Source organism: Barbus barbus (genome assembly GCF_936440315.1).
Source record: "Barbus barbus genome assembly, chromosome: 27".
In the NCBI taxonomy this organism is placed as follows: domain Eukaryota; kingdom Metazoa; phylum Chordata; class Actinopteri; order Cypriniformes; family Cyprinidae; genus Barbus; species Barbus barbus.
In genome coordinates this window covers 24,617,480-24,641,185 of record NC_136755.1, presented here as the reverse complement: position 1 = coordinate 24,641,185, position 23,706 = coordinate 24,617,480, and the positions used below count along the sequence as shown (strand labels likewise).

Here is a 23,706-nt window from a genome sequence, read left to right as displayed (position 1 = left end):
TCAATCACGTTTGCACATTGCCTCCGAAACTGTCATCCATCAAAAAAAAAAAAAAAAAAAAAAAAAAAAAAAAAAAAAAAAGGATCAGGTTCGATTTTCTGCATTTTCGCATCTGTAGCATGCATTTTGATAGGAAAGGCTGGGGAATACGAAACGCATGTGAAAATTTCGGACTCAGTGTGCAATGACCTTTATTATATATACACAATTATTTTCTTATTTTCTTTTTTTTTAAGTTGAAATCATAATATAAAATCACTTTTCAAATTCAACAGTAAATATACATTTATTATTTAATCTTTAAACATGTAATTAAATTTAACAGTAAAATACATTGAAAAATTACATTTAAAAGTATTAATATAATTAGTAATGTTTAAAAAGTTAAACCATTTTGATTGCATTTAAAAAAAAATCTATAAATGTAAAAATACAAAAATAAAAAAAGCTGATATCTATATCTATATAAGCTATATATTTTCAAATGCTTTATCTGCTTGTCAGCGGAAATAAAATAATAAAAAAGTAAAACTTTCACGTGCGAGACACCACTAAACTCAATTTAATATGCTAATTTGGTGTGATTAAAATCACATGAAAATGTAATAAAACATTTAGGCAATTAAAAATGAACAATGGATGCAGGATGCATTATCTTGACATGGTCTTAAAAACACGGCACTCATGTCACGATGTGCCAATCTGCAGGTCTATATAGATCAACAATTAATTAAAATTAAAGAACACGCCCTTAAATTATTTCCTCGACAAATATTGCAATTAATTCCATTAATAATTAAAATCACACAGATGTCCTTCCATTACAATTCCTGTAATCCTGACCAATCCCTACTCTGTATTCCTGCAGTCAAACTTTAATTACACCTATGAGTGAGAGGAGGAGTGGGAAAATAAATAAGGGGGATAAAAGAGATGATTGAGGTGACAAGGGAGGAAGACAGACAGACGAGAGGGAGGGAGATTGAGTCAGTCTGTCAGACATCAGGGACTGAATCTCTGTTTGGGTGGAAGGAGGTCATTGACAAAGATAAGAACCAAAATAGACACAGTCTTGACCTTCTCAATATACTTACACAAGAGACCCAAACAAGAGAGGGAGAGAGGCTTCTTTTCTTGTTTTTTTTGTGTTACAATGTATGAAAGTAGTAAAGAGTTAACAAACAGCCAGGCAGAGAGAAACAAAACAAGGGTGAGGGACTGGAGATACTGAACAGGTGGCAGTGGAAGACAGGGGGCAGAAAGCCAATTTAGCTTTCACAAGTAATCATTCTGCTAAGCCCTTTTACAGCACAAGAACAGAGATGTGTTTTTTTTTCTGCCTGACAGGGCCATTTATGTTTTTTTTTTTCTCCAGGCTGATGCATTAAAATCCTTCCATTGTTCTGAATCTCAGCAGAGAAAACACTTTAAATCGAAACCAATTCCTGAGAGAATGCACCAAGGAAATGCCATCAAGGCGAGGGAAAGCATTTGATAAGAAGAGCATCAACGGCCCAGTTGTTAAAGGGCTGAGCGGTGTTTCTATAACAAGAGACACAGAACACCTTGGACCAGGTGAATGGGACCAGATGCCATGTTCTTGCATGGGGCGTTCGGGCAGAAATTAAAATGCAGCTCTTTTTCAAGTCCCATACTAGCTGTACTGTATGGTATGCAAGACATGGATCATGGATCATAGTACATAATACAAGCCTAAATAGCATGCACATACAAACTTTGAAAAAAAACAAATGGCAGTAATATGTTGTTCGCCCAGTTCTGGCATAATATATTTAGCAAATTTCAGAAGTATCTATTTGTGCATGATTTTAAGGCTAGTATTACCCACAGTACCTTGCCTCAGAATGAGGAGCTAATTTAACTTGTAGAAAAAGGTGAAAAAAGCACAAATTGTGAAGTACATTAAGGACTTTAAAGTTCAAAAGTGTGAGACTGGTAAGATTTAAAGGGATAGTTCACCCAAAAATTTAAATTCTGTCTAATTACTCACCCTCATGTCGTTCCAAACCCATAAGACTTTCGTTCATCTTTGGAACACAAATTAAGATTTTTGATATAATCTGAGAGCTCTATACGCTTTATACTGAATGTAAACGACGCGGATTACATTTATTACGTTCTGAGAGAGAGAGAGAGAGATGGATAGGTAGAGATAGAGATGGCGAGATAGAGAGAGAGCACAGTAACTGAAATTTAAAACGGTTAAGAAAAGGCTCAAACTGATTTAATACACTATGCATTATTATGTCTTTCCTTTGTGCTTTGAACTTCTCTATGCGGACTCCGGATCTCTGTGCCTGTGCGCTGTGACTCGGTGTTGCTTCAAGTGCATCATTCTGCACACGGGATGTGCATAAGTGCTTCATGCCGCTCCGTATTGGAGCCTTTCGTATTATAATAATATTTTTGCGCAATGAAAGATTATTAATAGCCTTTCTTGTTCGTCTCATCTATCATATGGTGCGGCCTCATTACTGTGCAGTATGTTTAAAATAAATGTCTTTTAATTTGACAGTAGATTTATAAATATATTGTTTTCCATGAATGTATTTTACAACAATACAAAGAGCAATATATAATTTTTACCAGATATATTCCTACACTTATTCACTTTTTGTTCCTAAATAATTTCTTCACTAATTTTAGATTTTATAAAATTGTGCACTCACAATTTTTCTAGAGTAACTTTTGCTACCAAATTATCCACTAACCTAGTATATAAAAGGATTTGTCATAGATTATAATTACATATTCTTTAATTTGTTGTTTTTCTTTACAGTAAAGTATATTTTGTAGATTGTGTGTAAAACACAAATGAGTGATGAGCAGGTCAACACACACTGAGGTATAGAAATTGTACACAGATTTAAAAATCCGGTATCGGCAGATACTCAGAATTTTTGGTATCGGTTCTGAAAAAGTGGTATCGAGCCAGCCCTAATAGATAGACAGACATAGATAAAAGTATTACCATTTAATATAACGGTTTTCTATTGTAACATTTTAAAATGTAATGTATTCTTGTGATGCAAAGCTGAATTTTCAGCATCATTACTCCAGTCTTTAGTGTCACATGATCCCTAAGAAGTCATTTTTATTATTTTTATTTATTCTTATTATAAATGTTGCAAACAGTTGTAACGGCGAATATTTTTGGGGAAACTGATACTTTTTTCACTTTTTCATACCTTAATGAATAGAAAGTTCAAAAGAATACTATAGATTTAAAAATTGTAACATTATAAAACATCTTCACTGTATTTTTCTTCATAATATTGCATCGGTACATTTATTTTTATCAATGCAGTATTGTAGCACTGCAATAGCTTTTTTTTTTTTTTTTAGCTGTGAAGTTAATTAGTTTACTGTGATTAATAAACTCTACAAACCACTAGTTGGTTTGTACATAAAGCCGTGTACAAAACTTTGTCCCTAGTACTTAAAGCAGTGTTCATCCCAGAAACATTCTGTCATCATTTACTCATCTTCATGTCATTGCAAAGCTGCATGTCTTTTCTTGTTCTGAGAGCATATGTTGAAGTTCCCCGGAATCAAAACAGCATTGGACCCCATTGACTTTCATTGTATGCAAACACTCGACATTCTCAGAATAGCTTATGTCTCACTGACAGAAAGCCATACAGTAAGTGACAGAATTTCTATTTTCGGGTAAACTATCCCTTTAATATTGGGTCAATGTAAGCATGCAAATCGGAATGCAGTAAACGACTGGAGGAAAATTAAGAAGGAAGGAACAAAGTGAAGGGGCTGATGTGGGTGTAGACAGTGAAGGAGAAAGACAGAAGGAACATGCAAAAGAAGAAAGGAGAAAAAAGAAAAGAAAAGAAAAACAGGAAGAGCGGGAGATAAAAGGGAGAGCGAGAAGAGGAGGATCCGATGAGAGAACACTGTGGTCGACAGTAATTGCTTCGTCTTGCTCTGCTGCCCATATATGGTAATGGAATGCGTGACTGAGAAGGGATAACCTGTATGAGCCCAGAGCATCACCGCGTTCCCACACAAGCACACACACAGCAATCAGACACACTGATTACAAAACGCATCAACACTCAGAAATGAGACCACATACACTTGACAGGAAAAACCTTACAAGAGCTCCTGACACACAGGAAGAGACAAGAGATACTGTCAAATTAAGTCCACATGTAAATGCCATCACATGACATGTGCCATCACATGACCGTCGCAGCCCATTTTAGCCCATTTTACTTCTGTAACCAGAGCACAACAGGATATATTCAACAAGACAAGTGTCTGATGCCCAAAAAAAAAAAAAAAGGTAATTAAAAGGGAGGGGTCAAAAAAATAGTTACTTAATGCTGACGATGATTTTTATTTTTAAAAAATGTATTAAAAATTGATCATGCATAAAAGGTATTCAATAGGTGATTTTATACATAGCATTTTTCCGTTAAGATGTTTCTAATGAATGAACATGATCTGATGTCAAAATACATAAGTTACAAAGTGTCAAATTGGCAGAATTTTGATGTCTTGTGTGAAAAAGCTGTAAGAGTATTTTTTTTTTGAGAATGTATGAGGTTAGGATCTGCTCTGATCAACAATAACTTTTTATAAAAAAAATTGGTAAAGTCCCCAATACATGTAAGGATCAATATCAACACTTTGTGCGCGAAGGTCAGCTCCAGACAAAGTAAGTATCACGCATTTGTTTTCCAAGTAGCCCTCTGTAAGGCTAATGATGCTAAAGCTACCATTGTCTCTGTCTGTTTTCACTGGTCCTGCCTTCATGAATGATCGTGAATAGGAACGTGGCAGTTAAAAGGTGCATATGAAAGCAATGTGAGTCGATCGCTTGAGTTTGTTGAGCTCATAATCATGAGTGGGACTTATAAAATTTGTGATAGCATGCCATGCAGCATGAGATCAGCCGTGTTATTTTTATGCCGCCGTGCTCCCTTTGTGTAATTCACAAACGCGACTGTATTATGCACAGTACAATCAGATGACTGACTTTAAAACGGAGTATGTTTTCTATAAAGTTAACAGGCTTGTACTAATAGGGGAATGTTTATTTGCAAAGGCTAGCACTGCTAATGCTCATTTGCATTAAAGCAACATACTCAAAATTAGTGCGTTTTGGCTCAGACCCTAAAAGTGGCAATTTTAACAATCTATAAAAATGATATGTGGGGTATTTTGAGCTAAAACTTCACATACACACTCTGGGTATATCAGAGACGTGTTTTACATCTTGTAAAAAGGAGCATAATAGGTCCCCTTTAACTCACATGTGCTCAGGGTGTGCTAGTGATTAGATCACGTCAGCAGTAAGACTCATTCTTAAAGCAGTTTTGTCTGAATGATGATTAGAGTCACTCTTTTGGATCGATTTGCTGCATTTAATCTGTGAAAGCACATACAGAATGAAGCTTTTGCTGTGTGATAAAGTAAACAGTAATAGCACGTGTAGCAGCAGCAGTGACAGCCTCCCCCAGGTCCTAACGCCCTTCGGTAAAGAGATTTAATCTGTAGGGGGCGCTGTTGGCCTACTTCTAATTAAATTAAGTAAAATAGCCTGCACAAGTAACATTTACTGTTTCTGATTAAATAAAGCAGTAATTGATGTCATAAAATAATGACTATGTTTTGATTTGAAGGTCAGAAGCTATAGCTTGCATGAAAAAAAAAAAAAGTTCAAACATGACACTTGTAAATTAAACTATTTTATATATACCGATTTATTAATTAATGTGTAATAGGTTTTGTTTTTTTAAACAAATAAGCTCCAAAATACTTTTTTTTTTTACAACTCTTTTGCTTTAGACTACAAATAATTTAGACTACATCTACAAATGTTAAATCATATAAATAATTTAAATAAAAAGTTAGGGTTAACTATCTTTCTGGGAAGAAAAAAAATGCAGCGATTGATATATAGACTAGTTTATTTATAGTTATTTTCAAAGCTTCAGTATTCGGTCAAAAAACCTCCTTTATGGTTTATTTAATTCTAACAAAAGTTCTTGTTAAAAACTAACCAAAATTAAAAATATTTTGCTTATAATTTCTGCAGGAGAGACTTGGTGTGATATCCAAACAAAAAGGAAATATCGGCCAAAATGAGTCGAAAAATATCAGCATATTGGATATCGGCAAAATCCAATATCATGCAGCCCTAATTCATACTCTAAATGGCACCTAATTTTATTCAACATGAAAGTACAAAATTAAACCAAATATTCAAATAATAATGTATTTATACATTTAAAAAAAAAAAAAAAATTATATATATATATATATATATATATATATATATATATATATAATATTACATTATATTTATTTATTCATACGTTTTCCATTTTCCTCAAAAGTCTTATGTTTGAATTCAAATTGTTTAGAACACATGCAAAGACAATGCATGCGAGTAACAGACGTGGTATACTTACCGTAAAAAATTCAGAAATTTAACAAGTCTGAAAGTGGCTAGAATAGTCAACAGGGTCGATTTTAATGTAATGCTCTCTTTAAAGCATGTGACAGACCGATGGATTAATCTCCCTGTTTTTCAGACATCAGCAAAAGCCACTGAAAAACCCATCAAAGCAGTGGCTGACTAATATCAACCAGTATAAAACCGCACTCTTCTTACATTGCGTTAGCTGAAAGCATGCATCCTCATTACCACAGGTATTTTAAAAGCAGAGATCGTTATACAGCCTCCCACAAACATTCACTCACACACAAATAATCACCTAGTTATGACCCCTGTGTGCTGTACGAGCATGACTCATCCCATCAGACATGAGGCTGAGGACGCAAGCATAGCGAGTCATCTCTTCCGTTCCTGCAAGTGCTGGGCATCTGGAAGGGTACCAGGCTGCCTCAGCTCCCTGGCATGCCAAGGACACCAACATGACCGGCTCGGCTCACGTGCCAGCTCAGGACCCCTGCATAGACTCAGCAAGATTTGACAGGATTCTGTTGGGCTCATCTGTGAAGGACTCGCCGCAGAACCAGCACAGAGGGAAAACGCAGTGCATCGACAAGTACAAGTGAATTTGAAAAATGCCTTCTTGATGCTGGTCCTCAAGCCATATGTAAACCGCAAAGACAGAACATGTATTATATACTTCAAACTGTCCATATTAGTTAACTCAAAACAGTCCTATTGTGGATGATTCACCAGTGCATGTTGTTGCAAAGACAAGTTCAACTAAACGTCGCCAACTACTGGTCTGGTAAGAAAAATAGTGTTTTTAGTATTTTTGACAATGTTGTCACCTGTATGTGAAACATTTCAAAAACACGAAGGAAAAACAGTTTGATTATTTAACTGAATATCCTGTTTACAGAAATAAAACAGGCTGCAAATGCTGTTTTATGATGACTAAGACTTTGAGAGACCAAAAGCAGAGGAAACGAAGAAAATCACTATCGTGGGAAAAACACTATGCACTGGAAAAACCAATGCATGCTGATTGTCATGACAAAGTTTACGTCGCCTCGGCCATGGTATTTCACTTGTATCTTACACAGAATATTGAAAGAAGTGATCAGCCAAACTTCAGATGTATACCAAAACAAGCAAAATGCGGTCTTATTTACAGCAAAACGGCATATTCAACAAGAAAACCAAAAATAAGGAAGAACTTGCAATGAATCTCAACTGCATTGGATCAATAAAAATGGTCTGTATATGACAAGTGATTGCACAGATATTAATTCCTTAGGAATCACATAGACAGACAAAATCAATCACAACAATACCAGGGAAGTTACAAAAGAATTATAAATATACCTTAAAGCTGAAGGGTGTAATTTAAACTGCATTAAGTGACTAAACTGAATTGCAAAATAAAAGGTTTTTACTAACAGTCCCTTGTCCTCTACTGCTTGCACAAAACAGATAGTCACACCCAGGGGTTAAATTGGGATTTGTTATGTGGGGGGGCTCTATGGTTACAGACCATAGAGACCATTTTTTCCCCCACGTTTATAGAGAGGGCATTTTCCCACTAATCACATTAACTTTCATTTCAAATTTTTACATTTGATCTATAAATTCAATTATAATAATGTGACTGTTATTATCTATACGTTATCAAATTTAATAAATTTAAACAAAAAAAAAAACTACAATAAGTGAGATTTTTAAAAAAATTGAATATACAAACAAGAAATGGTGGGAATTATAGTTTTCAATGAAATTAAAGCTCCGGTAGGTGCCAGTAGTGAGCAAGTCGTTGAGTCGTTCATTCAAACTACTCGTTCAAACGGCAGATTCATCAGATGTTTATGCATGGACTAATTAAACTGACTCAACCGATTCATTCAAAACACTGAATCATTCAGCAATGAATCGGATGGTTGCTTTGAGATGGCTGTGGTTCTGCCAAAAACACCTAATACTATTGTAATTTGCTCATTGAACTGTTTATAGAACTATTAAACGGTTGTAATGGTGAAAACGTTGAGTGATGTTACCTAACTAACTGTATTTTAAATATAAAAACTTTAAATTTTGAATTTTTACCTCAGCATGTCTGGCATAAATGAAGCGTTAATGTCGAGCCCTGGAGTCTGTGCTGGGGCTCAGCCACGGACGGCCCCGGCCCAATTTAAACCCTGGTCACACCCCTATTTTTTAACATAAAAAAAAAAAAAAACATTTGAGCTTTAAATAAAACAATATACACAACCTAAAGAGGACACGCTTCATCTGCGTAATCATGATTTCAAAAATATGTCTAAATATGTCATGATTGTGATGCGGCCTATGGCGGTGCTTATGCTAAACAACTACTGAAGAACGCCAAAGCACAACAGCACTGAATCCCACCTCTCTTCATTATCCTCTTCTCAAGTAGAGCCGTCAGGAAATGCGTTTAAATAATACAAGGCAAAAAAAAAAGTGGGAAAAAAAAAAAAAATAAAAAAAAAAGGTATTAAGAATGCAGTGGCAGCTGGCCAATAGAGGGCTCCGCCCTCCCTGAACCACACACAAAATAATAATTATATAAATTATTTAAATGTATATTTGTATGATGTGATATATTAGAAAATCTTCTGTGAAAAATATATGTTTTCACTATCACCATATGACCTCTATGCCCGTCAGCACGTGTCAGTTTCAGCTGAGGGGGCGATCGAGAAATCGCCCACACGAGGCGGGTCTTTGTAGAATTTAGTCAAATGCTGATTCAAGATATAAATATATTTAAGATGTGACAAAATTTAGCCAATCAGCATCCTCAAATCTTAACTGAAATGGGCGATTTTTGTGTCGCCCCAAGCTGCTAAAATCAAGGCTGGTCTTTAGTGGCGCAATTTTCAATTACGTGACAATGGCGGACTCAGATGTTAGTTATTCCGGACACAAACCTAACTCTGTACAATCTCTACTCCAATGTCCGTCTGAGAGGAGAACTTTGGCAGAAAAACTGAAGGTAAAGGAGCTGGGTCCAGATCAGCCTGACCTCTTAAATCAGACAACAGACAAGCGAAAAAGGGAAGAAGTACACACGAAGCTACTCTTCCCGTTGGTACACCAAAAAGGCCTGGCTATGTGGATGAGTCTCTGCTAAAGCCTTATTTTGTTTCCTGTGCTTGCTTGCTGTTTAAAGCAACTGGTGCAGATCCAGCATGGACAGTTGCGGGAGTGAGAAATATGAAGCACCTGTCCGAGAAAGTAAGAAAAGATGAGAACACCAGGGCACACATGGATAATTCCGTCAAACTAGCCATTTTGGGAAGAGTAAACGTCGCTACTCAGTTAGACGACGGCCACAGGATTGCGATAAGAAAACACAACGAGGAGGTGGATAAAAAGCAGGTATATTTTATCCAAGATAATTGATTGTGTTAAGTTTTGTGGGGCTTTTGAGCTGGCCTTGCGTGGGCACGATGAAACTGACTCAGACAACCCTGGCATTTTTAGGGGTTTAGTGGATTTTGTTGCCTCGCTAGACAATGTGCTAGAGGAGCACCTTAAGACAGCAACCGTTTTTAAGGGCACATCAAAGACGGTACAAAACGAGCTGTTGGACTCCATGCTATCAGTGGTAAAGAATTACATTCTGGAGGAAGTAACTGCTGCTGATTTCGTCGCCATTCAAACTGACGAGACGACTGACGTTTCCACCCGCTGTCAGCTGGTGCTTCGTTACATCGATTCCATTGGTAACATCCAAGAGCGCTTTGAGTTCTTTACCACCCAGAACGCAAACACCGACTCCATTGCTACAGCACTTCTGGACAGTCTAAGTACCATTCTACCAAATGGACAAAAAAACTAAACAAAGTAATTGCCCAAACTTATGACGGGGCTACTGTGATGAGAGGAAGCACCGGCGGAGTGCAGCGTAAGATAATGATGTCTGCAAAAATGCTCACTACGTTCACTGCTACGCGCATCAGCTGAACCTCATCATGCAGAAGGCGACATCACACATCCCCAGAATCTGCACTTTTTTTTCTGACCTTGGTGGATTTTCTACCTTCTTCTCCAGGTCACCCAAGCGAATCGCATTGCTTGACCAAGTGGGTGCGCACAGACTTCCCAGGGCTGCTATAACATGGTGGAACTTCCAAAGTCGTGCTGCAAACATTGTGTACGAACACAAGGATGAACTTTTAAAATGTTTTCAGATCAGAGACTCAGGGAACTTTGATTCCTCAACTGTCAGAGAGTCAGTGGGTTTTGTAAGGATGCTTGAAGACGAGGCTTTCTGTTTTTTCCTGGTATTGTTCACAAGATCATGCCAAATGTAGACATGCTATTCAACCAGCTGCAGAAGAGGAACATCAACCCGGTCTACATTAAAGCAGCTGTCCAGGGATTCACAAACAACATTCAAGCCATCAGATAAATACCCTTTACTATTGGCTGATAAAGTTGTTGTTGTTAGAAAGATTCGTTGTCTGAAATCTTAATTGTGCCTTGCCATCAATATAAATGATTGCCATAGAGCACATCTATTTATTTTAATTATTATTTATTAACATCTTTTGGACCAGGGACTCAATTCCTTTCTGTGTGGGGACAGTGCATCATCTGACCAGCAGCACCAGCCCAACAAGCGACCGAGGACACTGGGACCAGGAGAACAACGGAGGCTAGCTACAGAGGTAAAACACACACACACACACACACACACACACACACACACACAAACGATGGCATATAGATTATAATTATAAAGAAACAGATGATTAAATACCAACAAGGAAAGAGATTGAAAAGTATTATGTTTTCCCAAAAACAAGATCCATAATGTTTGAGGTTTAGTATGGGCGTTCTATTGTAAATAATTATTCCATAAAAATGTAAATTAATTTTTTGCTCATAAGCATTCTTGCAGTGACTCTTTGTAAATGTGTTATTTTGTGAATATAGTATAACACATGCCATTATCTTGCCTCTGTGGGTAAGTGGATATAACATCTTTTGGTGACAAATAAAAGGAATTTATATCAGACCAGTCCAGTAACATAAACCTAGCCACTGTATTAAGATATTAAGCACTAGTTTGACCAACTAGCAGTCAGCCAAACTGTAAACTTAAGTCTACTTTTAATTTACCTGACTAAACAAAAGATAGGAACGGTAGAAAAAAAAAAAATTACATCACTAACGTTTAAGACTAATCTAAGAAAGCTATGTAGCTGGCCTCAGTATATCAAACGTATAGATCACCGTTATAAAACAGATGGGCCATGTCATGTACAGTACCAAAAAATTGCTGATCAGTCACAAGAAGCATGATGACGTTTCTGTCATCCATACAAATGGGAAAATAATTGAGTACATATCCTTACATGTAGCAGAAAATAGGTGATTTATTTATTGAAATGCTACTGTAGACCTTGTTTTGTTTAGGAAACCAATAGCAAGTTCAAGATCAGGAGAAGTAAAGTGCAATGAGGAATACTGGAGTTTAAACATTAGTAATAATATAATATGCATGTTATGTTCACTCAGAATCACTTTGATAAAAATGTTTTACAGGTATGTGATACCATCCTGATTCATTCCAAGGAGCGGTTTTCCTTCACCCAGCACCTCGTTAGTGCAATATTGCTGGATGGAGATTTGTTTCCACAACACAGTGTGACGTTTCCTGAATCAGCACTTGAAACAACTGTGGAGTCATACCCCATGCTGAACAAGGCCAAGCTCAAAACAGAACTGTCCCTCATCTATGAGAACCCTGAGTTTAGGGTTGGCAGTGGTGCAGTTCCTCTGTACCAGTTTTTCATTGAGAACAATCTTCAAAGTACTTTCACAGAGACTGTCTGTCTTCTCAAGATCATAATCACCACGCCTATGACAACAGCAGAGTCAGAGAGGTGCTTTTCTACTTTGAAGAGGATCAAAATGTTCCTAAGAAATACAATGATCGCCTTCATGCTCTGGCAATGCTTTCTATGGAGAAGAAACTGGTCAAAGACATTCCTGACTTCAATAAGAAAGTAGTTGGGAAGTTTGTCAATCAGAAGAAGAGAAGAGCAAAATTCCTGTACAAAGTAAAAAAAAAAAAAAATAATAATAATGCAGGTTCTCTCACCACATTGATTTTCTTGTACATGGTTATCCTCAGATTTGTATCAGTCATGGAAGTATCCCAAATTTAACTGAGACTGGTAAAATAACTGATCGGAGATGATTTAATGAGTAAACCGGTAACCAGATGTTCGTTAACTTTGTCTGCATTGCAATAAATCATATTGCTTTGATTTATTGTGAATTGTTATTGTGAAATTGTTTGCTGTGCCAGTGTGCCACAGCCCCACCACAATTTTTTCACCAGCCGCCGCTGTAAGAATGACACCTTTGAGTTTAGTTTCATGCATTAATGCAATGCGGCATTGTGACTCATCAGAGAGGCTGATTGATTCTAACACATTTACCGCATTTCAGGTATAACACTGTTGAGAGCAGTCACTAAAATAACGACACTTCAAAAGAAACATATGACAGCTTGCGATGTTATAACGAGCTTGTTTTTGTGTTGCGTAATATTTGATGGTTAATGCTTGAGCAGCGAGTTCAAAGCAGGATCTGACAGGACACGGATGTTTGGATGTTGACATTCAGAAGACATGTGATTGTGAAAGCGAAACCACATATTTACACGAGTGGCCACTTCCGTACGCACCTTAATCTGATCAGGTGATTAACTAGAAGCCTATTAACTAGAAGGCTAACAGCTGATGAAACGATAACGGCATGGCACTTTACATAATATCACATGAAATCCGAGAAAAGCCTGGTCTGATGCCAGCATGCGTATGGGATTACCCTATAAACTGGTTTTGCTTCAATAAAATCTGGTAAAGCAAAACCAGGTCATGGGAAATTCCAGTAATGATATTGGCATTTGAGCACACGTGAAAAAAAAAGGGCCTACACTTTAGCATACTTGTAAAACATATACTTATGGAAATTATATATTAAACCATACAATATGCTATATACTATACAATATACTAATATACTATATAATAAAATACACTTTTTTTTACTTTCAATTAAATGATTATTAGTTTAAAATTGTGTATTACCAAATGCACTGACAAGCATTGATAGTAAATTCAAACATACTTTATTGTATTGTAATATATAATATATAAAAACCTGTATGTCATGCATTTAAATATATTTAATGAAGTTTAATTTACTACATTTAAAGTACCTTTAATAAAAAGTTTGTCAGGTAAAATTATATTCAATACTGTACTTGAGCTTTAGTACGTTAGTCAACGAATCAATATAACTACTAGTCATGAACCATATTCTCTAATAAGCACAGACTTAAAGGGACAGTTCACCCAAAAAAGAGAATTCTGTCATTATTCACTCACCGAAGTTGTTCCAAAACTGTATGAATTTCTTTCTTCTATTGAACACAAATGATGCTATTTTGAAAAATGGTAACCAAACATTTGCTGGTCCTCATTGACTTACATAGTTTTTATTGTCCTACTATGGAAGTCAATGGTTACACGTGGTTAACACGTTTGAAACAACTTACAGTCATGTTTACAATGGCACAAATAAAAATAAAAAAAATTTTGGGCTCACATCTGACACAAAGCAAATGCAATGCAAAAAAAATAAATCCGATATGATCAAAAGATCAGATCTGTGCTTTAAGACTCGAGGTCATTGCACACAATGCGCTGACAATTTCCATTTCTGAGTAAACTATCCCTTTATTTAAACTAGTTTATAAATGCTATCCCTTTATAAATGTGGCCTTTTATTTAATTGATATATTATCTGCAAGTACATTTTTATTATTATTTTTTTAAATATAGTATATTTTAAGTACAAGTGCAGTTCAATATAATTAAGCACACTTTCACACAGATGGGCTTTTTCTCCTCGTTCAAGTAAATTAAATAGGAGAACACATAAAATGGTAATTATCTTCTGCATCATAAAATTAAATGCAATTGCTTCAAAATCCAAAACTGAAATGTATTAATATTGCCATGAAATGTATAGGCCCGACGATATGCTAAAAACTCACAGACCTCGGCCTAAACTCCTCACTCTGTGACTGGATTCAAGACTTCCTCACCGGCAGACCTCAAGTGGTGAAAGTTGGCCGGTTCACCTCAAACCCCGTCACCCTGAACGTAGGAGCCCCACAGGGCTGTGTCCTGAGTCCCCTGCTCTACTCTCTCTTCACGCATGACTGCGTGTCCTCTCACAGCTCCACATCTATTGTCAAATTCGCTGATGATACTGTGGTTCTGGGCCTCATCTCCAACAACGATGAGACCGCTTACTTGGACGAGGTAGAGAGACTCACATCATGGTGCCAGGACAACTGTCTCTCTCTGAATGTGAGCAAAACTAAAGAGCTGATCGTGGACTTTAGGAAGAGACAGCAGCAGCCCTACACTCCTCTTATGATCAGTGGGACCCCTGTGGAGAGGGTGAGTAGCTTCAAGTACCTCGGTGTAAACATCTCCGAGAACCTGACGGACTACACACATCCAAACACAGGTTAAGAAAGCCAGGCAAAGACTGTACCATCTGCGACAGCTCAGGAAATTCAGGGTCTCTCCAGCAATCCTGAAAACTTTCTATTCAGGGACCATAGAAAGTGTACTGACTCAGTGCATCTCAGTGTGGTATGGAAACAGCTCCAATCAGGACTGCAAAGCGCTACAGAGAGTTGTGCGCTTAGCTGAGCGCATCTCAGGGTCTGCTCTCCCCTCTCTGCAGGACATCTACCTCAAACGCTGCAAAAGTAGAGCTGTTAAAATCATCAAGGACTCTAATCACCCTGGTAACCATCTATTCGCTTTGTTTCCATCTGGTAAGCGCTTCCGTAGCCTGATGGCAAAAACTGAGAGACTTAGGAGGAGCTTCTTCCCCCAGGCCTCAGGCTCCTAAACTCTAACTCTGTGTCATAACATCACTTGACTCCATGTAAATATCACCATATCAATAGCTATTCATAATTTTTCTCTACCTCATATTGCTGCTATTTAAATACCCTGTACAACTTTTTGCACATTCCTCTTATTACTATTTAAGTCAACAACATACTGACCTGCACATTTATATTTATATTTTTTATCTTATCTTTTATTTTATTTAGTTTTATTCTCTTATTTTTTCTACTTTTCTTCTTAATATCTGTATACTTATAATTGCACTGTCCTTGGAGTGGACCTGACCTGCATTTCACTGCTGGTTATACCCTGTATAATTGTGTATGTGACAAATAAAAAAAATCTTGAACATCTCTTGATCTTGACGAATTAGAAAAGTTACATTTTTGCTTTGAAAACGTCCATTGAAATCCATCCTCGCCTTTTATATTCACCACAATTTCAATACAGTCGTTCCAAGAAATGAGTTCTTCTCCAGGCTGAGAAGAGCTTACATGTTCAACACCCTCCTTATGATTCGGACCACGCTTCCTAATGAAGCAGGAATTAACCTCTGTCACCTGACTTACAGTCAATTTCCTTTGGCTCTTCTCTCTTTCTTTCCATCTATCACCGTTCTGGGAAATGGTGCAGGATTTGACACTCGCCAATGTGAGAAAGTGAGACAGAGAGAGACAGAGAGAAATGGGAACGAGGGTGTCTGAGAATAGCCTCAGTTATGACAGTACGGCTAAACTTTGGAAACTTCCAGTCTCCGGATCCAAGAGCAGTCACCTGTGCAGTGTCAATGCACCTGACACTCAACCCACCGCGAGGTTTCACGTGACAGACCGATAGCTATCGGACGGAAGAAACAGGGAAAATGAGAGTGCCTATCTCTGCGAGACCCCTCACATGAGACTGAAAATGAGATTATACAGAAGGCAAATGGAGACTTTGTCCTCAGGAGAGGCATTTGAGAGTTCCTGTAGTCATGTTGTGCAGACATACTTTGTGGTTTGTATTACATCCAAATTAAAATGCATCTGTTTTTCTTACACAACCTAGTGAAAATTATGAAGCATTTTACCTGCTGTTTTTCAGGCAGGCATCGTCTGAGAAATCCATCACAGTCAAACAGGAATGTCTGATTTCTTATACATTATTATTACTGTGTCGGATACAATGGCCAAGGCTAAATTTCTTGATTCGCTCCCCAATGCACCATCATTATGGATTCAGACCTTTTTACCAACTTTGAGTAAAATAACAGTTGTTGGTTCAAGATCCTCAGAAATGACGCCTTATGATCCAACTCGGGGATCCTCAAATCTGGCTCACACACACACGTACACATACATAATACGTGTCAAAACAGTATTTTTTTTTTTTTAATCAATTAAATCTCTTAATTATATTCGTATAACAAATGTTTCTCAATGGGCTTCATGATGCACACATGATGCACACGATGCATGACCTTCAACAATGCCTACATTCAGAAAATACATATCCAACCTCAGTAAAAACTACTGAAATCCCAATCCCATCGGAATCAGTTCATGAAATCACAAGCATCCACTGTTAATTATTATAACTCCAACTCCATTTGGAAAAGTACTCTCCAAAAAGTGCATATGTGATCAGATTTGCAAAGATAGCAAGTCTGCAATAAAAAAAATTCTGTTTTACCAGAGTTTTATGCAGATTTTTATAGCCTCGCACTCTATCATGTCAAAAAATATTTGTTATAATACTCTGCATCTGCGAGTCCTGAACTATAAAAGAGCAAAACCTCCAAGCAACAATATTTTCTTCAGCGCATCGGAGTCTCTGCACATAAGCCTAAATATTTTCTATATTTGCAAGTACGTAGGTGTGCCTGGAAGTGGACAATGCATTAGTGTGCTTGTGGAGAGGAGCATGTTGCCATACCTAGATATCTTGCAATTCTAGTCTCAGTATCCAGACAAGTGTGATTTTGCAATTCTACAGTCTGCAGACCCCCGTCTGTTCCTGCTCGGTTACTAAAACCTTTTTTTAGACATTTTCATCGCTACAAAGAGCTGAACAAACTGCCAGAGGTATATAACTGCCAAGTCAGCTGGAATTAAAAAGCATAAAAACACACACACAGAAGGACTAGGCCATCGCAGTCAGCCGCTCATATAAACATTTATGAAATTTCCCCACGGAAGTAATTTTCCCTAACACCATGACTGGAGGTCCGTGGAATCCTCAAGAAGCATTAGCCTTTCACCCTTCAACTCAGAGCTTTGGATGGCAGCAACTCAGAAAAATCTCTCCAGGGTTTAAGTCTGCGGCTTGAGACATGCCTGTCATCTCAATTCACTGAACTGAACTTAAAAACCATACAGGAGATAAAACTTTTATTTATTTGGCTGGGTTTACTCCCAAGGTCTTAGAATAACAGTTCAGGTTGGAAGTCATTCTCCATTACCCTGGTTATCAACCAAGGGACTCAAAAGATAAAAAAACAGCAGCTCATCTGCTGCATCTACATTGCGTACATGGTCATTTCTCTACCTATTTTCAAGTCAACATGAAGTCAAAACTGACATTACTTATTACACGCTCAAGCCCTTGCTGTCAGCAATTTATCTGTGAATGTTATTCTGAATAAAAAGACAAGTTTGTCTTTCAACAGATTGTGACGACTTGCACTCTCCAATCAATTCCAACCTTTTTTCTTGTTAAATATTGTTTTATTCAAAAACGTCACAATATGGAAGTAAAATGGGTAGAGAACTTTTGAAAAAAGATGTTGAAAAACTTTTTAAATCAAAAACACTATTAAATTCCTTGCGAACAGATCACAAAGGCTCAAATCACCATTTCACAAACGTAAAGCAAGGGATTCAATTTTGTTATAAATAGCAAAAACAAAACAAAAAAAGTTCCTCTACTGCATCTAAATTAAATGGTAATTTTCGAACAGCCTTTAAAGTCGATATGAAATTAAATCTGACATTAACTTCAATACACACCCATGATCTCATTTGTTTGTCTTCATAATCTTCCATCAAATTAAAAATCTGCGCAATCCAATCAATTCCCAATATTTAATTTCTTGTTAAGTGTTGTTTCATTCAAAAAAGTCACAATATGGAAGTAAAATGGGTTGAAAAATCACTTGTTGACTTTAAAAATGAGCTTTTAATCATTAACATTCCATTTAACATTCCAGTGCTATTTTTCAATTCCTTGCAAACTGATCTCAAACACCCAAATCATCATTCCATAAATATAAAAAATTGCTTTTATGCTCATTTAAGCAAAATATGAAATCAAAATTTGACACTAAGGCACTAACATCAGTCAGTGCATGTTATTCTGATGAAAAGTCTTCATAATCTTTCACCAAATTGTGAAAACTTGCACATTTTCCCCATCATTAAATATGGTTTCATTCAGAACTTATGGACGTAAAAAAAGTTCCAAACATACTAGTTGACTTTTTTTAGAGATTTAAAACAGAAACATTGCAGTACTGTTCCTCAGTTCCTTGCAAACTGGATCACGAAGGCCCGAATCACCGTAACGCACGCAAGGTTTAATTACAAATCGCAAATGACATGGTCTTCAAATTCATCTCTCAGATAAAATGCAGAAGATGAGAAAATTAGATTCTGTAAGCCTTCTTTTTTTAGATGACACAAATTTATTGTTGGTAATGAGGTTAACACCGCTGTAAATTACAGAGGTCTGCTAAGGTGGAAGCACGGTTTCTATTAAAAAGGTAGATTAAGCACATACAGATATAACCGCACGTTTGCATGTGTGCCGGCACAATTAAAAGCACCGTGTTAATGGCACGGGAGTAAGAAAGTCAATCAAGTAGCGAGCTTCTGAAGAAGATCAGACGGTAATTAAGGTAATTTCAGCTCCTCCCTCAAGAGGATCTCAATGAATCAGCGTAGTTTGCGCTGGCTCAGGCAAACGCTGTTAACACGTAATGCGCATCACCGATGCTTCTGACGGATGCTCATCTGCATGTATGGACACGTTAAACTAATAAAAGTCAGATTTCAAAATGTATTTCTCATCAACTCTTCCAAAATCAAATTACCTTGGGTAGTCTATGCAATGCATATTCATTTTATAGCTCTACACTCAATTATTCAGATGCTTCTCCTACAATTCCTACGAGCAATAAAAACAAACAGAAATGAGATTGCTCTACTTCCATGAAACAAATTAGAACTCCATTAAGTCATCTGAGCTATGAAAGAGTAGCATTTATGTGCTTAATCCACCACCAATCCATCTGACAGATAAAAGGACAGCTAACTTGAATTTTAAGACAAGTTTTAAGACTAATTTTAAGACGAGCGCAAAGAACTAGGTTTGCATTTTCCCCAAGGAAAAAAATAGCACTTGCACAGCAACAATCGGAAGTGGTAACGTTTGAAGTAAGTCTAGGTTTTAGACTTTAACTCTGTTGTTGCATTGTATGTACACAGAACCAGAGTCCACATTTGATTTGTCAAGCATGAGTCAAAATATGCTAAAAGGTAATTAGAAGTAACAAATCATGTAAAAACATCTTATTAAACAATTAAATGATGTCATCAAATTTTAGTAATTGCCTTAATCTTTTAAACAACAAAGAAATTTAAATTTTTCGATTTTAATCTTAGTTAACAAAATTTTAAAGACCACATTACAAGTCTTACAAAATCCAAAACTGGCACACTTACTGTGTCCCAACCAATTATTTCTAGCTGTAAACTTATCACATCCCGCCAGGTTAGGATATAGCACAAGGCTGAAACAAACCCTAACCAAAACACTTGAGGTATAATCAATGCTACACAGCTGTGAGATGGCGGTCGCTCTTTGCTTAAAGGATTGATAGAGCTGAAGGCGTAAAAAGTTTTAAAGAGGGCGGAAAAACCCTTTGAATGAGCCCAGGGTCACGAAAAAGTCTGATCTCAGAGCCCACACAAAAAAAAAAAATCCCTCTCTTTAGTCTTCATTTTATCAGGCACAGTGGTGGGTGATAAGACAGCATGGCTGGCCTCCAGGAGTCCTCCGGCCTTCACTAACAGCACCGTATGACCACCTCAGTGCTGAGCAGCAGAGAAGGACAGAGAGAGAGAAAAAGAGGGAGGCAGAGACAGAGAGTACCTCTTACACGCCGTGAGACAAACAGATAAATCGGGAGACGGACAGAGACAAAGAACAGATTTTCCATCTGTTCTGTGGCAACATCTGATTCCTCATTTACAACTGCAGCATATTTTCAAGTCCAGCGAGCAAGATTGCGCCCATCAAACAATTTTCGGGTTTTGTACGCACTTCAGTCACTTCAAATATATAATCTACATTACAAAGGAGACCGAATAAACAGCTCCTAGATAGTGGGGCCGTTATGATGTATAAACTGTGTGAGACAGAGGTAAATCGAGGACAGGCGGGGGAACTTTTTTTGTCAACACTCAGAAAAACGCTCTCCTGCACTCCACTCTACAGACACTCATAAACGATGGAAGTGGAAGAAACAGAGGGTCTTACAGGCGACCAATCACTAAAGCCACCAGAACAAAGGCTTGAGACGGAGCTCTGAATGCACGGCTGGAGAAAAAAGGAGGAGGGGTGCGAGGAAAGGGCACTCATTCAAAGGCCAGCAATTTTAGTCCCTCTTGTATGCTCAACATGGTTGAGTGTCAGAGGGGAAGACAGAGAGAGGTTTCTTGTGAAGGTGTGAGTTTCATTCTATGCTCTCTTTTGGACAATGCAGACTCTGAGGTCTTTTGTTCTTAGAAACCTGTTGGCATAGAAGTGTATTGTTCGGCGGGGAGAGAAAGAGAACACAAGGAAACTACATTATCACGTCTTTGTGAGGGAGTTGCTCGTTGCCACCGCTCTGATATTTGTTGCTTCTGACAGTAATGGAAGACCAAAGGGAGCCAATAAGGAAAGTATCTACTTCCATTTGTCGTGCTTCCCTGATCCCAAACTGAATTAAGCACTCGGCAATAATATTTTAAACTCCCCTCAAAGACTCTAAAACAAGATGGATGCCATCAGATCCCCAATGAAAAGGGGTCTCCATGACAACTGTGAGAAACCTTCACCTCACCCCTGAAGATCCCCTCTGAGAACTAATACACAAACCTTTGACACGTACCAACAAGATTAATGGGCTACAGAAAGTCTTGCACTCATGGTAATAACCCTCCGCTCATCCTGAGGTGTAAAACGCCTTATCCCATGAAGAAATTAATAGAGGCGAACCCCAGACTGTGCCCACGCAAGTTGAGCGGCACTGGGATCTTGGCATGACTAATTGTGGTGCCACGATTCATCCATCCAAAACTCATTTAACCAACGGCCAAGATGCTCGTCTTATTTCTTGTGAAATATGTGCACATCAGGGATTCATTTACAGCCACCTGATGCCAGTATAACGTTGCGTTTCCCTGGCCTTACACACGAAAAACTGATATTTTATGTGACTGGCATGCAATAAAATGCTCTGAATTGTAGTTAAGAAGTATGCAAGCATACTGGTCTGAAACTGGTTTGAAACCTCTCCGACCAGTTGTCAGGTGTGAACACTGTCCCAACAAGTGGATAAGCAGCAATGAGAAACAACAATTGGAATCACTTTCAGAGCGACTTTTTTAGCTGATGAATGATAAAAACATTGACAGCCAATCTAACGTTAAAGAGCTTGAGAATATAAAAAGGTAGACAACTAAATTGCAGCATGCGATTATAATATTCAGAATGTTGTCTTCCATTGGTGTGGACGATAATGTAGTTATTTTTGTAGTTAATGTTCTTGATGTGAATGGGTTTTTAATGCTATATATTTTTATTTTTGCCGTACATTAGTTTTCTGTATGTTGTTTATTGATGCTAGGCACAACTGTGTACGAAAATGTTTTTGGAATCATAGCTACAATTGTGAAAAACAATGCCATTAGTTGCATCCTGTTGCCAAAACATGTAACCTGAGTCTTTAAATACATGCAGGGCTTCAATCCTGCAGTGTAGCCTCGGCTTACAAAGAACCAGACATGTCTCTCCTTATCAGAGGAAAGCAGCCCCTCTGAGACGCCATCAAATCACTGTGATGTTTAAACCACCAGGGAAGAAATGTCTAGGACCATCACCACTAGCAAGACTTGTATGGCAAATAAGGGGAACAGTAACTTAAAATGCAACTTTATAAAAGTGGTATCTCAAAATAGCAGAAGACTTGCATAAAATTCAGACATCATTGCATTTTGAAGAGTTCCAGTCAGCTGCACAGACCTGTCATAAAGCTCTAAGTGTTAACAACTAAACCCTGTTGCATTGCTCACCTTCTATATATAGCACAAAAGCTATAATAGATATAAAAGTTTCAAACTGTAAAGTAAGTGATAAAGTGAGACAATATAATTAAACCTGCTGCCTTCCAGCCTAAGAAAAAACTGATCACGACAGGCCACACCTTGCGTAACATGGCGTACGAGACAAGAGATATGGGTTACGGTCAGTGGCTCTCATTAAGTTGACCAGGATAAACTAGATAAGCAGGTAAGCTGTAGAAATCAGCGCGCACAAGCGTAGCGCACGCATGCAACTTGTGTATCAATACACTTGGGACAGGCGACTTCACATTAAGCATCATGCAAATTGCCTCTTGGTTTAAAAGAACAAAAGAGACAGAGTGAGATTAACCCATAAATTACTGTGTCACATTACCTTGGCTGGACAGAAGACACGCGCTGAAAATCAGGCAACAGTTTATCATCGTAAAGTCGCTCATTCCGCTCTCGTCCGCGGGAGGTTAAACAAATCCTGTAAACTTTATCATAAAATCTCTTTCACTTTGCGAAGCGAACCGGAAGCGGTGTGTCTAGGCTCGTCAGATCGCAGTCTACAGTCCGCTCCAACTGCTAGTAAAGCCCGGAGTGTGCGCAGGTATGTTATTGTGCGCCTCGCTCGCTTCTTCTGTTCTATCTGGAGCTCGAGAGCGCGACCGATGGAACTGACTGTGATGTCATCGGCGCGTCACGCCGTGGTGGGAATGGAACTGCATTGAAGTTCAGAAACATTTACGCGTAAAGTCCAGATATCCTGCTTTTACGCGTTAAGAGAACAACGTTTTGTGCGAGATTTTAAGCAGTATGTGAAATGAACCGGAGATTTCGGCTAAATGCCCCGTGGTAAATCCCCTTGGTTTGTACATAAACGTTTGGTGCGCTGCCTATATAACATTCTACATTAAATAAACCAAGACAGTACAATTACACCTGCCGCCTCAAAAATAGTCAATATAGTAGCCTA

At 37.7% G+C, this 23,706-nt stretch overlaps 1 protein-coding gene across 3 annotated transcripts in view; it reads right to left on the bottom strand.

The window, feature by feature from the left end:
* LOC306846792 (nectin-2-like) overlaps positions 1 to 23,409 on the bottom strand; it is a gene marked incomplete at its 3' end in the record, with an annotated part of 190,830 nt that extends 167,421 nt beyond the window's left edge. For all 3 annotated transcript variants that reach the window (XR_013782114.1, XR_013782115.1, XM_079380405.1), the window contains exon 1: positions 23,122 to 23,409. Coding sequence is in view for 1 of the 3 variants with exons in the window: in XM_079380405.1 (XP_079236531.1) it covers positions 23,122 to 23,185 (64 nt within the window). The remainder of the gene's footprint in view (positions 1 to 23,121) is intronic.
* Positions 23,410 to 23,706: the final 297 nt, after the last annotated feature.